The 14,267-nt window shown below is 44.3% G+C and overlaps 1 protein-coding gene across 2 annotated transcripts in view; it reads right to left on the reverse strand.

Annotated features, from left to right (window-relative positions):
- The window catches only part of LOC141107521 (class I histocompatibility antigen, F10 alpha chain-like), a 203,725-nt gene that overhangs the window by 41,752 nt on the left and 147,706 nt on the right, over positions 1–14,267 (reverse strand). For both annotated transcript variants that reach the window (XM_073598313.1, XM_073598312.1), the window contains exon 3: positions 7,600–7,878. In XM_073598313.1, coding sequence (XP_073454414.1) covers positions 7,600–7,878 — 279 coding nt within the window. The remainder of the gene's footprint in view (positions 1–7,599; positions 7,879–14,267) is intronic.

The raw sequence follows: 14,267 nt of genomic DNA on the forward strand, positions 1-14,267 counted from the left end.
ATGTTTGACAGTGGGGATGGTGTGTTGAGTGTGATGAGCTGTGTTGCTTTTACGCTAAACATATCCTTTTGCATTGTGGCCAAAATTTCGATTTTGGTTTCATAGGACCAGAGCACCTTCTTCCACATGTTTGGTGTGTCTCCCAGGTGGCTTGTGGCAAACTTTAGACGAGACTTTTTATGGATATCTTTGAGAAATGGCTTTCTTCTTGCCACTCTTCCATAAAGGGCAGATTTGTGCAGTGTACGACTGATTGTTGTCCTATGGACAGACTCTCCCACCTCAGCTGTAGTTCTCTGCAGTTCATCCAGAGTGATCATGGGCCTCTTGGCTGCATCTCTGATCAGTCTTCTCCTTGTCTGAGCTGAAAGTTTAGAGGGACAGCCAGGTCTTGGTAGATTTGCAGTGGTCTGATACTCCTTCCATTTCAAAATGATCGCTTGCACAGTGCTCCTTGGGATGTTTAAAGCTTGGGAAATCTTTTTGTATCCAAATCCGGCTTTAAACTTCTCCACAACAGTATTACGGACCTGCCTGGTGTGTTCCTTGGTCTTCATGATGCTCTCTGTGCTTTCAACAGAACCCTGAGACTATCACAGAGCAGGTGCATTTATACAGAGACTTGATTACACACAGGTGAATTCTATTTATCACCATCAGTCATTTAGGACAACATTGGATCATTCAGAGATGCTCGCTGAACTTCTGGAGTGAGTTTGCTGCACTGAAAGTAAAGGGGCCGAATAATTTTGCACGCACCACTTTTCAGTTTTTTAATTGCTAAAAAAGTTTAAAATATCCAATAGATTTCATTCCACTTCACAATTGTGTCCCACTTTTTGGTGATTCTTCACAAAAAATTAAAATTTTATATCTTTATGTTTGAAGCCTGAAATGTGGCAAAAGGTTGAAAAGTTCAAGGGGGCCGAATACTTTTGCAAGCCACTGTATATGATAAGTGGCTAGTCACAGGTTTGACTGAATCTTCCTATCTATTTTACCTATTAGGAACTATTAGACTGTCATGAGCCCACCATACTACTACTTGTATGCCTGTATGGCCTTGATTATGGTAACTTCCGGATATATTTTTAGTCCAGTGAGTATTGGCCTAATTTTGGTGATAGTCTGTATGAGTCATATACCTTAATTATAGTCTCATCCACATTATTATTTTCTATAGAATATTGAAGCTTTGATTTATTGTCGGGGTGAATTGGGTAATTCTCGTGATTCAAGTACCCTGGGATAGCGGGGGGCGTGCCACATGTATGAGAGCCCTGCTGTTTATGTGAGTGACTCTCTCTATGCACCATTCATATGTTTGTGGGGCAGACACTCTACCTTTGAGATATATATATATATATATATATATATATATATATATATATATATATATATATATATATATACTTGTTGTCCATTTGTGAAATATGATATTTCCCCTTTCTTCATACAGAATCCCTCTGTTTGAAGTCAAGAAAGTAGTTCCTGAGGAAGCGAAAGCAAAACGTTGACCCCTCCTTGACCAAGCAGTAACAGGAGCTTTACACAGATACAGTCTGTGGCTCCATATTGAGAGTCATATCTCTCCTGTTTTTATTGTGTATTGTTTATATATCTTTGCATCAATGTTTAATAGATTAAAGTTTTTTCAAGTATTATATTGTATTCATTTTCTGGTACCTTTAAAGTCCGCTCCAAAAGTCCTAACTCTATTTATAGCTCTTACATGGATGTGGTACCCCCTTGGCCCTTCTTTCCTATACATATACCTGGATTACACAGGTATCTGCTCCCTCCTCCCCCCTGAAAGGTGCCACATGTGACACCGGAGGGGGGGAGGATTTCAAAAAGTGGAAGTTCAATTTTTGGGTGGAACTGCATAGTATGTATTAAGGTGAAAAACGCAGAGGGTTTACAACCCCTTTAAAGCACTCATTGTTCCCCAGGGTTTAACGTTTCTAGAATTTGATCCAATTTAACATCTTGTGGTGTGGAGCGCAATTTAGAAAAGTTGGCTCTTTTGAAATGTAGTGTTCTTGCTCTACCCTCATGCCTCCTTTTTCTATGCTTTACGCTGAATGTAATTACCCTGTGCTCACTGTTTCCTAAGTTGACCTGTATTTCCACATCTCAGATCAGATCTGTGTGATTTGTAGTTGGTAGTTCTAGCATTATTTCTAGTTGGGGCTTCCACCAATTGACACATGAAGCACATGTTCTGCAACACATTTAAGAAATAATGAGCCTTAGATGAGTGAGCAGTTCCATCTGCCCAGTCAATAATCTGGATAATTAAAGTTCCCACTATAATAACATTGCTCTGCCTCACTGCCATTTCTAACTGTGACAGGAGATCAGACTCCTGCTCATCATTCAAGTTAGGGGGCATTTAGCATACACCCACTATTATATCCTCATTTGTTTCTTCCCTTTGAAGCTCTAGCCACAGGGATTCCACCTCCTTTCTTATCCCATTAGCAATGTCATCCCTTGTGTTCACTAGCAAATCACTCTTGACATACAGGCACACCCCTCCCCTCTTTTACCTTCCCTGTCTTGCTGATACAAGGAGTATCCCTGGACAGTCACTAGTCAGTTGTGTAAGCTGTAAAACCAAGTTTCTGATATTGCCACAAAGTCTAAATCCTCCTAGTGTATCAGCAGCTCCAGCTCTTCCATTTTATTAGCTAGACTTCGAGCATTTGTAAACATACCTTTTAGTTTTGTAAAGGTGCATATTATTTTCCTCTTGTTTGTTATGAGGCTGCAATTGGATTCTGCCAACCTACACACCTTGGATTTACGTACTCTATCTACACTACCTAGGTCACCCCCAGTAGCACCCTCTGACCTTCACTCACTGCCAGCTATAGCTTCTTCTGATCCCTCCCTACCACCACTTAGCTTAAAAGTTCTTCCAACTTTATGCCCATCTTCTCTCCAAAGAGAGCTGCACCCTCCCCATTTAGGTGCAGTCCGTCCCTGCTATAGAGCTGGTAACAGACTGAAAGGCCTTTAGGAACCCAAAACCCTCCATCCTGCACTAGTTTATCAGCCACTTGTTAAGTGTGGCTCAAGAAGCAGGCAGTATTTTGGAGAATACCACCTTGGAGGTCCTTTTCTTTAAAATAGTCCCTGAAATTTTTTTTAGGACACTCCATCTTCTGCTACCTTTGTCATAGGTGCCAATATGTACAGTACAATGACAGCTGGGTCCTCCCCAGCCCACCCAATAATCTGTCTATCCAATCCAATGTGCTGAACCAGAGTGCCCAGGTAAACATACTGTTCGGCGAACATGGTCTTTGTGAAAGATTGCCCTATCTTGTCTACATTCCCATCGCACACATTCTTGGAAACAAGGCTCCTCAGTAGTGGGTGCTGTAGTGACTACCAGCTGGATACTGGAAACATCACAGATAAATGTACATATTTGGATCCTCAAATATTGTCCAAAGGCTTTTATTGCAAAGGAATGATGTGATGTTATTCCAGATAACAAATGTGGGTACTCCACTTACTTTTACTTTGCAATAAAACTTTTTACCAAGGATAATGCACTAGGCCACATGCATTTTTCTTTCTTTCCTTGCTTGAACTCCTCCAGTGAGGATGGGGCAAGGTTACAGGAAAGGATAGGCAGCTATTGGTGGTAGGGGAATGAATTATTTGAAGGACAGATAGGACAATCTTGCAGAAAGATCACATCACAAGGACAAGTACAACGTTTTGGAGCCACACAGGACCCCTTCGCCAGGCATGTGATAAAGTGCAGCAGTGGCAAAACAGATTATATAGACATCAACCCACCAATCAGAACATGAAAGAAATGGTTTCATCCTTACCCTCTGACATCAAATGACATCATACTCCCACCAAAATATATAAAGATATTGCTGGTCTCCAAGCTTAGCAAATATACATACTGTATATATCATATTTTATTAAGGGAGGGGAACCCGTTAAAACTATTGGTGCCACTGGAAGTATTATAGATCGGGCACATCAGCCAAATGTGTCTGATCGTAACCCAATCAAAGCATGCCCTGTATGCCACACATGCACCATTGTGTTACTGGTTGCAAGGCAGCGGGAGGCTGCCGTCACCACAGAAACTCAAAACATCAGGCCGTCCCAGCTCAGTAATGTAAACATGGCATTGGAGGGGAACGTGTGACAGGTGAAAGTGAAGGAGCCTAGTAAAGGAATATGAGAGAAAGGCTAAGAGGGGCAAAGAGAAGGAAAAAGAGGGTAAAAAACAAAAATGGATATAGGGAGGAGAATATAAACGCACAGCAGGAGAAAAAAAAAGGGGGGGAAATAGAAGGACTAAAACAAGAAGCACCCTCCCCTTTTTTTTCCCCTCTGTGGTGACGGCGGCCCCGCGGTTTGGTGTCCTCCCGCTGCCTAGCAACCGGTGACAGAATGGTGCATGTGCGGCATACGTAGTGTTGGTTTCGATCAGACACATTTGGCTGATGTGCCCGATCTATATTACTTCCAGCAGCACCAATAGTTTTAACGGGTTTTCCTCCCTTAATGAAATAGAATATACTGTATATGTATTTTTACACAGCTTGAAGAACAGCAATATCTTGATATATTTTGGCAGGAGTAAGATGTCATTTGATGTGAGAGGATGGGGGGTGTCACCATTTCTTTCATGTTCTGATTGGTGGTTGATGTATATATAATCTGTTTTGCCACTGCTGCATTTTATCACATACCTGGCAAAGGGGTCCTGTGTGGCTCCAAAACATTGCACTTGTCCTTGTGACGTGATCTTTCTGCAAGATTGTCCTATCTGTCCTTCGAATAATTATTTCCCCTACCACCAATAGCTGCCTATCCTTTCCTGTAACCTTGCCCCATCCTCACTGAAGGAGTTCAAGCAAGGAAAGAAAAAGGAGCGTGGCCTAGTGCATTATCCTTGGTATAACGTTTTATTGCAAAGCAAGAGTTAGTGGAGTACTCATATTTGGTATCTGGAATAACATCACATCATTCCTCTAAGAGGTCATAAAACAAAACCCATGTTTCATGGGATGGTAAAAATGAAGTTATTGACTGACGCGTTTCAAGGGTTTTTCCTCTTCCTCAGAGCCTTATGGAACCGAGACTGATCTGCATGTTTATATGTAGTGGACTGGATGGATGGTATAGCCTTGGGGGAATAATTCTCCTTCGCTGATGCAGTGGTCTTTACTCAACACAGCTCACCTATAGATGGTGATAGTATGGCCCTTTAACCAGATCCTGACCCGTTTGTAGTCGTCTAGCTGTAGGCTGAACTGAACATGCAGTGCCTTGGTGTTCTCCTTGGCGGCTTTTGCACAGCATGGACAGAGGTGTTCAGGTGGGGAGCTTTTTGGACCCACAGGCAATGTGCATACAGGCTGCACACAGTGCCAGAGCACCGTGGGTGTCAGTCTGGTAATGAGGGCTAACACTTGTGTGTGCCAACACCACTGGAGGAGTTCCCCTGGCAGCTAGAGGAGTCACTCTGCTCCAGCATTGCCACCCCTGAACTGATACCCCAACATCATGCAACCAGGTGTATTTTTGGGATGATGTCAGCTCCAGACTGGCCTCCCTAAAACTTTATCATCTACTGCGTCTGTTACCCATCTACTTTCCTCTGGTATCTGTACCTCCAAATCTCCACCCCTCTCTGTACTGACCCCTGCCAGCACTTGACGAGTATGGTCCAAACTTGCTTTTAGGTTAGTGATGCTTCACAGTGTTGTCAGCTGCTTCCTTAGAATCAGGATCTGCATTTCCAAGGAAACAACTTGCTCACATTTTGCACAGCAGTATTCATCCTTAAGTGGTTGTTCAAGGAATGTATACATGGCGCACAATGTGCACCGAGTCACAACACCATTACCGTTGGACATGTTACCCAGTAATGCAATGAGGAGAGCGCTAGTTGTCCCCTTAGCTGTTTGGGATCTCTGGCCCCTGGCATACTCTCCTCCTGCTCCCTTATCATACGGTCTCCTGTGTCTTCTCCTCCAGTTCCTGCTCACTGATCCTTTCCCTCACTCCTGCTCGCTGACCTCACAACCCCCAGTGTCAGTTTCTTCTCCTCCTCCCTGTCTCCCGGTCCTTGGAGTCCTCTCCTTTTGCACCCTCTAACATGGCCTCCAGTGTCCGCTCCTAATGCTACTGCATGCTAATCCTCTGACCCCCCAGCATCCTCTCTTCTTGCTCTTGCTTGTTGATCATACAGCCTTTCCTCCTGTTTCTGATCACTGTGCCCCTGTGCTCGGTGCCAAATTACTCACTGTGCCACCGTTCTCTCAGTGCCCCCAGTCACTCACAACACCACAGTACTCACAATGCCCCAGTTACCTATGGCCCTCAGTACTCACAATGCTCCCAGTTACTCAAGGTCCTTTATACTCGCAATGCTCCCAGTTACTCACAGCCTTCAGTACTCACAATGCACCTATTACTTGCAGACCTCAGTACTCATAATGCTCCAGGTACCTACAGTCCTCAGTACTCACAAAGCTCACAATGTTCCCTGTTACTCAAGGTCCTTCATTCTCGCAATGCTCCCAGTTATTCACAGCCCTCAGTACTCACAATGCACCTATCACTTACAGACCTCAGCCCTCACAATGCTCCCAGTTACTCACAGCCCTCCGTACTCACATTGCTTCCAGTTACTCAAAGTGTCAGCAAAACCCCCAGCACACTCAGCCCCAGTGATCCTCTCAGACAGCCTCTGCTCTCACTCCTAATTCACTGCACTGCCGATCAGTGCTGGATTCCTGATGCACCCTTCTTCCACTGTCCTCTGCACAGCTTTCCACTCAGCTCAGCTCCCACTGCCCAGGATTACATAGCCAGCCCAGCATCCTCTAAATGTGTCCTGCACAAATTCCTGTTCAGCGTCCTCTCAAATGACACATTATTTTTGGGAAGTTCAGATAAAAAATTTTTTTCTAATATCTCTATTTGTTTACACTTATTTAATTTAATGGTGTGTGCATATGTATAGGAACTGTTCTGCAGAAATCCCCTGTAACACTTTCAACATAACTGTGCAGGGAACAGGCTCATGCTGTGCACATAAACAAGGATGAGCACGTGTGAATTACGCATTTTATAGGAAGAGAAGATGTATAGAGATTTGTGATCTGAGGAAAAGTCAGATATCCTAGATGATTCACTGCAGGGGGTGGTTTTATCCCTTACAACAACCCAGTATTCTTATGTGCCCAGATAGATACTGTATATGTACAAACTGACCCACACACCCTGGACAATATTAATGGACACAGACTGGGATGGAGAGATAGATAATAAATGCCAGAAAGACCTGGACAGATTGTCAGGAGCATCAAGTCGCTATTGGTGGGATGAGAAAATACAGTCAGATCTCTAAACTCCACCCACTTTTGGGTCGAGGACTCTGCAAATTGCATTTTTTTTTTAGAAGAGTGTGACAGTGGGTGGAACTTATCACAGAAGTGGGTGGAGTGTAATGTGTCATGTTGTACTAGAAGGTGCTGTGTATACAGACAGAACGTATTGAGAGTACACAGAGGATGTATATAGTACAATTATATAGTGTGCTCTCACCTCTCCTCTCCAGATCTTCTCTCCCGTATTCAAGGAATCTCTTCAGCCAGTCTATACATTCATTCTCCAGATAAATCTTCATTCTCAACCCCTCATTGACTTCCGGGCTGTTCCACCTCTGTGTTGAGATGTGAGCCTCATTTATGGTCGCAATATGGACCCATCTCTGTGTGTCCAAATACAGGAAATCTCTCCCATCATATCCATCCAGATCATATACCGCAATGCTGCCGTCATCTCTCAGCTCACAGCCAAACATCCACTGGTATATATGGAAACCTGCAGACAGGAGAGCAAGATGTGACCCGGGATCAGAGGAAGTGATGTGTCCAGCAATGGATGTCCCATGTGATGGGCAGGGTCAGTGTGTGACATGACATGTATAGTGTGTTATGATACAGACACTGAGCACTCACTCTCTATATTTCTACACCAGTGTTTCTCAACCTTTTTTCAGCTGAGGAACCCTTTAAAATGATGGACAATCTTGAGGCAGCCCATTCTAAAATGTAAAAAAACTAGGGCTGTTACTGATTAAAATTTTCGTGTTCGATTAATCATTTTTTTTAATCGACTAATTTCAATTAATTATAAACGCACATACAGATCCAACTACTTTTAGCTGATCTCCTTGCATTGAAACTCTGCATTAGTCAGTGGTAAATGTGGTATACACTATATACAATCACCCGACACTAGTTAGTTTCCACAATCCATGACTTAATTTCACAGTTCACACAAATATGTTTTAAATTCAAACTGTAGCATTGACGCAAGTAATTTTTTTTATTATAAATACGAATATATATATATATATATATATATATATATATATATATATATATATATATATATATATATACACATACTGTATATATAGTGTATTTATCGGCGTATAACATGCACCCCAATTTAGGAGGGAAGTTTCAGGAAAAAATACTTTTTTTTTAACCACTTCCTGCCCACCCATCGTCATATGACGTCCTGGGCTTTGGGCGGGTATATCTGAATGATGCCTGTAGTTACAGACATCAGATATTGCCGGTTTCAGCCAGCCAATTTCTACACCATAGGAACAATCATAGCGGCCGTTCCGCCGCTTGATCGTTCCTATGGGAGGCGAGAGGGGACGTCCCCCCCCTCCCACCGCCCTCCGGTGCTTGTTCCGACTCACCGTTACGATCAGTGAGGCAGAGAGCAGATCCGCTGGTGCCGGATGTAGATCATAGAGATTTCCGGTGGACCAGATGGTTGCCGGAGTTTCTATGATCGTAGGAGGCTGGGCGCGATGTTCTGACGTCACGCCCGACCTCTCCATTCAAAAAAACGGCGCCGCTTCGGCTGGGAAGCGGTGATCGTTTTATTTTCTTTAATTTCAGGCTTCCCAGCCTTGTGGTGAGATATGGGGTCTTATTGACCCCATATCTCATTATTAAGAGCACCTGACATGTCATTCTGCTATTACAAGAGATGTTTACATTCCTTGAAATAGGAATAAAAGTGATCAAATTTTTTTTTTTCAAAAAAGTGTCAAAATAAAAAAAATAAAATATAATTAACAATAAAAAAAATGTTTAAAGCGCCGCTGTCACCGTGTGCTCGCACACAGAAGCGAACGCATACGTAAGTCCCGCCCACATATGAAAACGGTGTTCAAACCATACATGTGAGGTATCGCCGCGAATGTTGGAGCGAGAGCAATCATTTTGTGCCTAGACCTCCTCTGTAACTCAAAACATGTAACCAGTAAAAAAATTTCAAGCGTCGCCTATGGGGATTTTTAAGTACTGAACATTGGCGCCATTCCACGAGTGTGTGCAATTTTAAAGCGTGACATGTTAGGTATCTATTTACTCGGCGTAACTTCATCTTTCACAAAATGCAAAAACATTGGGCTAACTTTACTGTTTTGTTTTTTTTTAAACACAAAACTGTTTTTTTCCCCAAAAAAACGCGTTCGAAAAATTCATGCGCAAATACTGTGTGAGATAAAAAGTTGCAAGAACCGCCATTGTATTCTCTAGGGTCTTTGCTAAAAAAACATATATAATGTTTGGGGGTTCTATGTAATTTTCTAGCAAAAAAAGATGATTTTTACATGTAGGAGAGAAATGTCAGAATTGGCCCGGTAGGGAAGTGGTTAAATAAACCACTTTGAAGCAAAATAATGGTCAGTGAGAATCAATGCAGCCTGTTCTGTGCCCATCTGCAGCCTGTTCTGTGCCCAACTCCCCCATCAATGCAGCTCACCATCTCTATTATGAAATCATTCCTCAATCCCTCTTGCGACTAGTGACCCTGGGAGCGGTGTTTATTAAATCACTTCTGGGGTCACAGCTGGCATTTCTCGAGGATGCAGCTTGCTGCTCTGTGAACTACTAAGATGCAGTTACAGGAGGCTCATTCTACTTCCCGGTTTCTTTATTTGGAGACTAAAGAAAAGTCGTGCATGCCAGTGGCTGCGGTCAACAGCGTTTTGCGCTAATGACTAAAAGACTACACATCCCAGAATGCCTTGGGAGCGGAGCCAGCAGAGTGGGCGGATGGTCTGAAAAACATGTGTTCGGGGTGGGGCTCCACAGATGATTCAGGGGGGCGAGGTTGGGAGAGGGCTGCGGAGAGAGGCATGTTAAGGGTACGGCCTTGGGTGTGGTCTAGCAGGGAAGGGCGGGAATACACTTGCGATGGGAATGACGTCTACGGACTGGAGGATTCTCTGGGAATCTGTCATCTGTTTCCTTGGCTCGCAGTCACATACACAGTCCCGCCTCCACCATCAGCATTGGACCAGCTCCTGTGATAGACAGAACACTGATCCAATGCCGGGGGCGGAGGTGGGACTGTGTGTGTGATGTGCGAGCCGAGTTAGAGCGAGCGGAAAGGAGATGACAGCTCGGTGATTTCTGGAAGCACTCGTCCCCCTCCCTTTCGTTAGTAGATGGAGGCACTTGGGGAAGGGGGAGGAGTCTGGTGACGTCGATGTCCGTGACATCACCGGATCTCCGACAGAACTCCCTGAAGACCCAGAAGCCGGCGGAGAGGTGAGTACCGATCAAAAGAATTTTGATAGATCAAAAAAAATTAACGATTAATCGAGGAATTAATCGTTAATTTCCGCACCCCTAAAAAAAACGTTTCTAATTGCTTTACATAATGCAGCAACATCCACACGCAGGATTACAACATTAGAGGTGGTTTATTCTTCCAAAGCAAATACACTTTTGCAAACTGGTTCTGACTAGTATTCCAATGTTTCTCTTCTCCCTCAATTTCTCTTCATCTGTCTGCTAATGTCACCCTAGTGCTGAGGGAACGGGATGGAGGAGGGTCAAACAAGGATGCTGTGGAGGCAACAGACATCCTCCTTATCAACTGATGTCATTGGTTGTTAAGATGCCAGTGTCTTGTCACAACAGTGCATAATAAAAACCTGTGGCTTTGTGTAACTAAAAGGCAGGCTTGATCCACCTGCTGGCTTGTATACAATATTTGATCAATTTGTAGGCATTTTGTCAAGGCACCCCTGAAGAAACCTTAAGGCTCCCTGGCCGAAAAAAGCTGTTCTACACTCACCATCCCCCTAATAATCTGTAGCACGGGGTGAACTACAAGTCCCAGCAACCCCCCTCAGACACATCTTAAGAAGCAGAGAAAGCAAGATCCCGCATCCTGCACCCTCCTGAATGCTGTGTACAATCAGTGCTGGGACAAGGCCATTTGGTGCCCAGGGCGAAGATGGCAAACTGCGCCCCCCCCCCCCCCCCCCATTTTTAAGAAAGAATCAATGTCGTTTCAAAACAAGAATATACCTAAAACAATACAAATTCAATTATCACCCCACACACAGTATTTCACCCTTTACATGATCCCCCCCCCCCACACACACACACACACACAGTATTGTTACTCTTATGCCTGCTAACAACCCGCCCAGGGCCATCTTTAACCACTTGCTGACCAGCGCACTATGATATACGTCACAATAGCACGGCTGGGCAGATTTTTTTTTTTAAAGTTTTTATTGAACAATTTACATTTTGAACATAGTTCTGCAAGTTACAAGGCAATACTGGAGAATGCATAAAACAAAGAAATGTGGATTATACACAGCAGATCAGAAACATATTCAGATAGCCAAATCTGTATCCCCCCTTCCACTGCCACCTCAGTATCCCCCCTTCTATAGCCACCTCTGTATCCCCCCTTCCACAGCCACCTCTGTAACCCCCTTCTATAGCCACCTCAGTATCCCCCTTCTATAGCCACCTCTGTACCCCCCCCCTTCTATAGCCACCTCTGTATACCCCCCTTCTATAGTCACCTCTGTACCCCCCACTTCTATAGTCACCTCTGTATACCCCCCTTCTATAGCCACCTCTGTATCCCCCCTTCCACAGCCACCTCTGTAACCCCCTTCTATAGCCACCTTAGTATCCCCCCTTCTATAGCCACCTCTGTACCCCCCCTTCTATAGCCACCTCTGTACCCCCCCTTCTATAGTTACCTCTGTATACCCACCTTCTATAGTCACCTCTGTATACCCCCCTTCTATAGTCACCTCAATATACCCCCCTTCTATAGTCACCTCAATATACCCCCCTTCTATAGTCACCGCTGTACCCCCCACTTCTATAGTCACCTCTGTACCCCCCTTCTATAGTCACCTCTGTATACCCCCTTTCTACTGCCACCTCTGTACACCCCTCCCTGTCCACAAACCCCTCTGTATCCAGCCCCCCCCCCAGCCACCATTGTAATCCTCCCTTTAGAGTTCTCACCTCTTTTCACAAATTCCTCCCCCTCCTTCTCACAGTTCTCATCCTCCGTGACACTGCACCTCTCTGGTATGTGTGTGCGCTCTTTTTCAAACACACAGTCTCAGGGCAGTCTCAGATCTGTAGCATACAGCCAGAACACTTCACTCTGTTCTGTACTGTGCTATAGAAGTGTGAGGGGGGGTGATGGGACGGGGGAGCACGGACGATCGCTCTGCCTCACTTCCTGTCACAGGACAGCCACTCTGATCCTGCAGCTCCTGACAGAGGGAGAAGCAGGACGGGTCGGCACTTACACACACAGCCCACAGCTGTTCTCCTCCCCTGTCAGTGTGGCCGCCTGTGTTAACCCGGCCGAGAGAGCAAACAGGGGAGGATGGCACAGCTGTGTTCATGACCGCTACACCGGGAGAACTATTCTAAGCAGTGCGGGCTTCAGGGGCAGCTGCTTTTGCTCTGCGTTAAAGAGGACTCTGAACCCGCCCCCTCTCACACTCCGCCCAGGGCACTCGTCCCTCTTGCCCACCCCTTGTACCGGCTCTGTGTACAATCACCCCAGAGGTAACCAGTAATTCATTTGAGGAAACTGGGTCACATGACTTGAATAATCAAGAGGAATGGGATTACTGAGAACCTGATGATCAGTGATTGGAGCTGTGAAATCACCTCAACATCTAATTAGATGGAATGTCTTCTGGCAGCAAATTGGCTATTGTTTCCCTCAACCAATCAGCACCAAGTCACCAAATCTATTGTACAACACTGAGAGATGATAATATTATACAAATAAGTGACAATTCAAAGTAAGAGAAGTGATGGAGTCTTTGCTGATCACTGACTGACATTCCAACCCAGGAAAGGTTATGTCATGCTGAGTGTAAACTGTCAGTGCACACAGGGTTCAGGAAGAGTTCAGCTTCATGAAATACAAACTTAATTCCAATCCTGCTGAGTTCACGGATTACACCGGGGACTTTATATACATATGGCAAGTAAGAGAGAAGGAGGCGTGTGTACATTGTGTGTTATCTGGGTTTCATGATCTCATACTATCCTACTATTTTGGTAATTTAGGTCATTGGAAAAAGTCCCTAATTCTGATGAAGTGTGGACACGGAGGAGGAAACTGGTACAGAAAGAAACAGAGGCTACCAATGCCGTCCTTTCACTGTTAAAATAATAATATTTTCACAACTGTTATGCTGTGATAGTGGCTCAACAGCTCTCATGATTGGCTGGCAATTATTCAAGGGTATACCCTTTACCGCAAGGATGGAGAGGGTAAAAAAGCGGGAGAGGTATGCCTATATATCAAGACTAATGTACAAGTGAATGTGAGAGATGACATCACTAAGGGAGATAGGGAGGAGGTGGAATCCTTATGGGTAGAGTTCCAAAGGGATGATGGGAAAATAATACTGGGAGTATGCTATAGGCCCCCTAACCTAAGGGAGGAGGGGGAAACAGATCTCCTATCACAATTTGGATTAGCAGCAAGCATGGGAAGTGTTATCATAATGGGGGATTCTAATTATCCAGACATAGACTGGGCGGAGGGAACCACGCATTCAGCTAAGGCTCGCCAGTTCCTAAATGTATTGCAGTACAATTTCATGGGTCAGATGGTAGACGCACCAACTAGAAATAAAGTGTTTCTGGATCTACTGATTACCAACAATACAGACCTGATCACAAATGTGGAAATTTGGGCAATTTAGGTAACAGAGATCACAGGTCAATTGGCTTCAGTATAAATCACACAAATAGGAAACATAAGGGGAATACAAAGACACTGAATTTCAAAAGAGCCAACTTCCCTAAACTACAAACCTTGCTAGAAGGCATAAATTAGGAGAATCTTAGGAACAAAGAACACGGAGGAGAGATGGGTTT

Source organism: Aquarana catesbeiana, linkage group LG09 (genome assembly GCF_042186555.1).
Source record: "Aquarana catesbeiana isolate 2022-GZ linkage group LG09, ASM4218655v1, whole genome shotgun sequence".
NCBI lineage: Eukaryota > Metazoa > Chordata > Amphibia > Anura > Ranidae > Aquarana > Aquarana catesbeiana.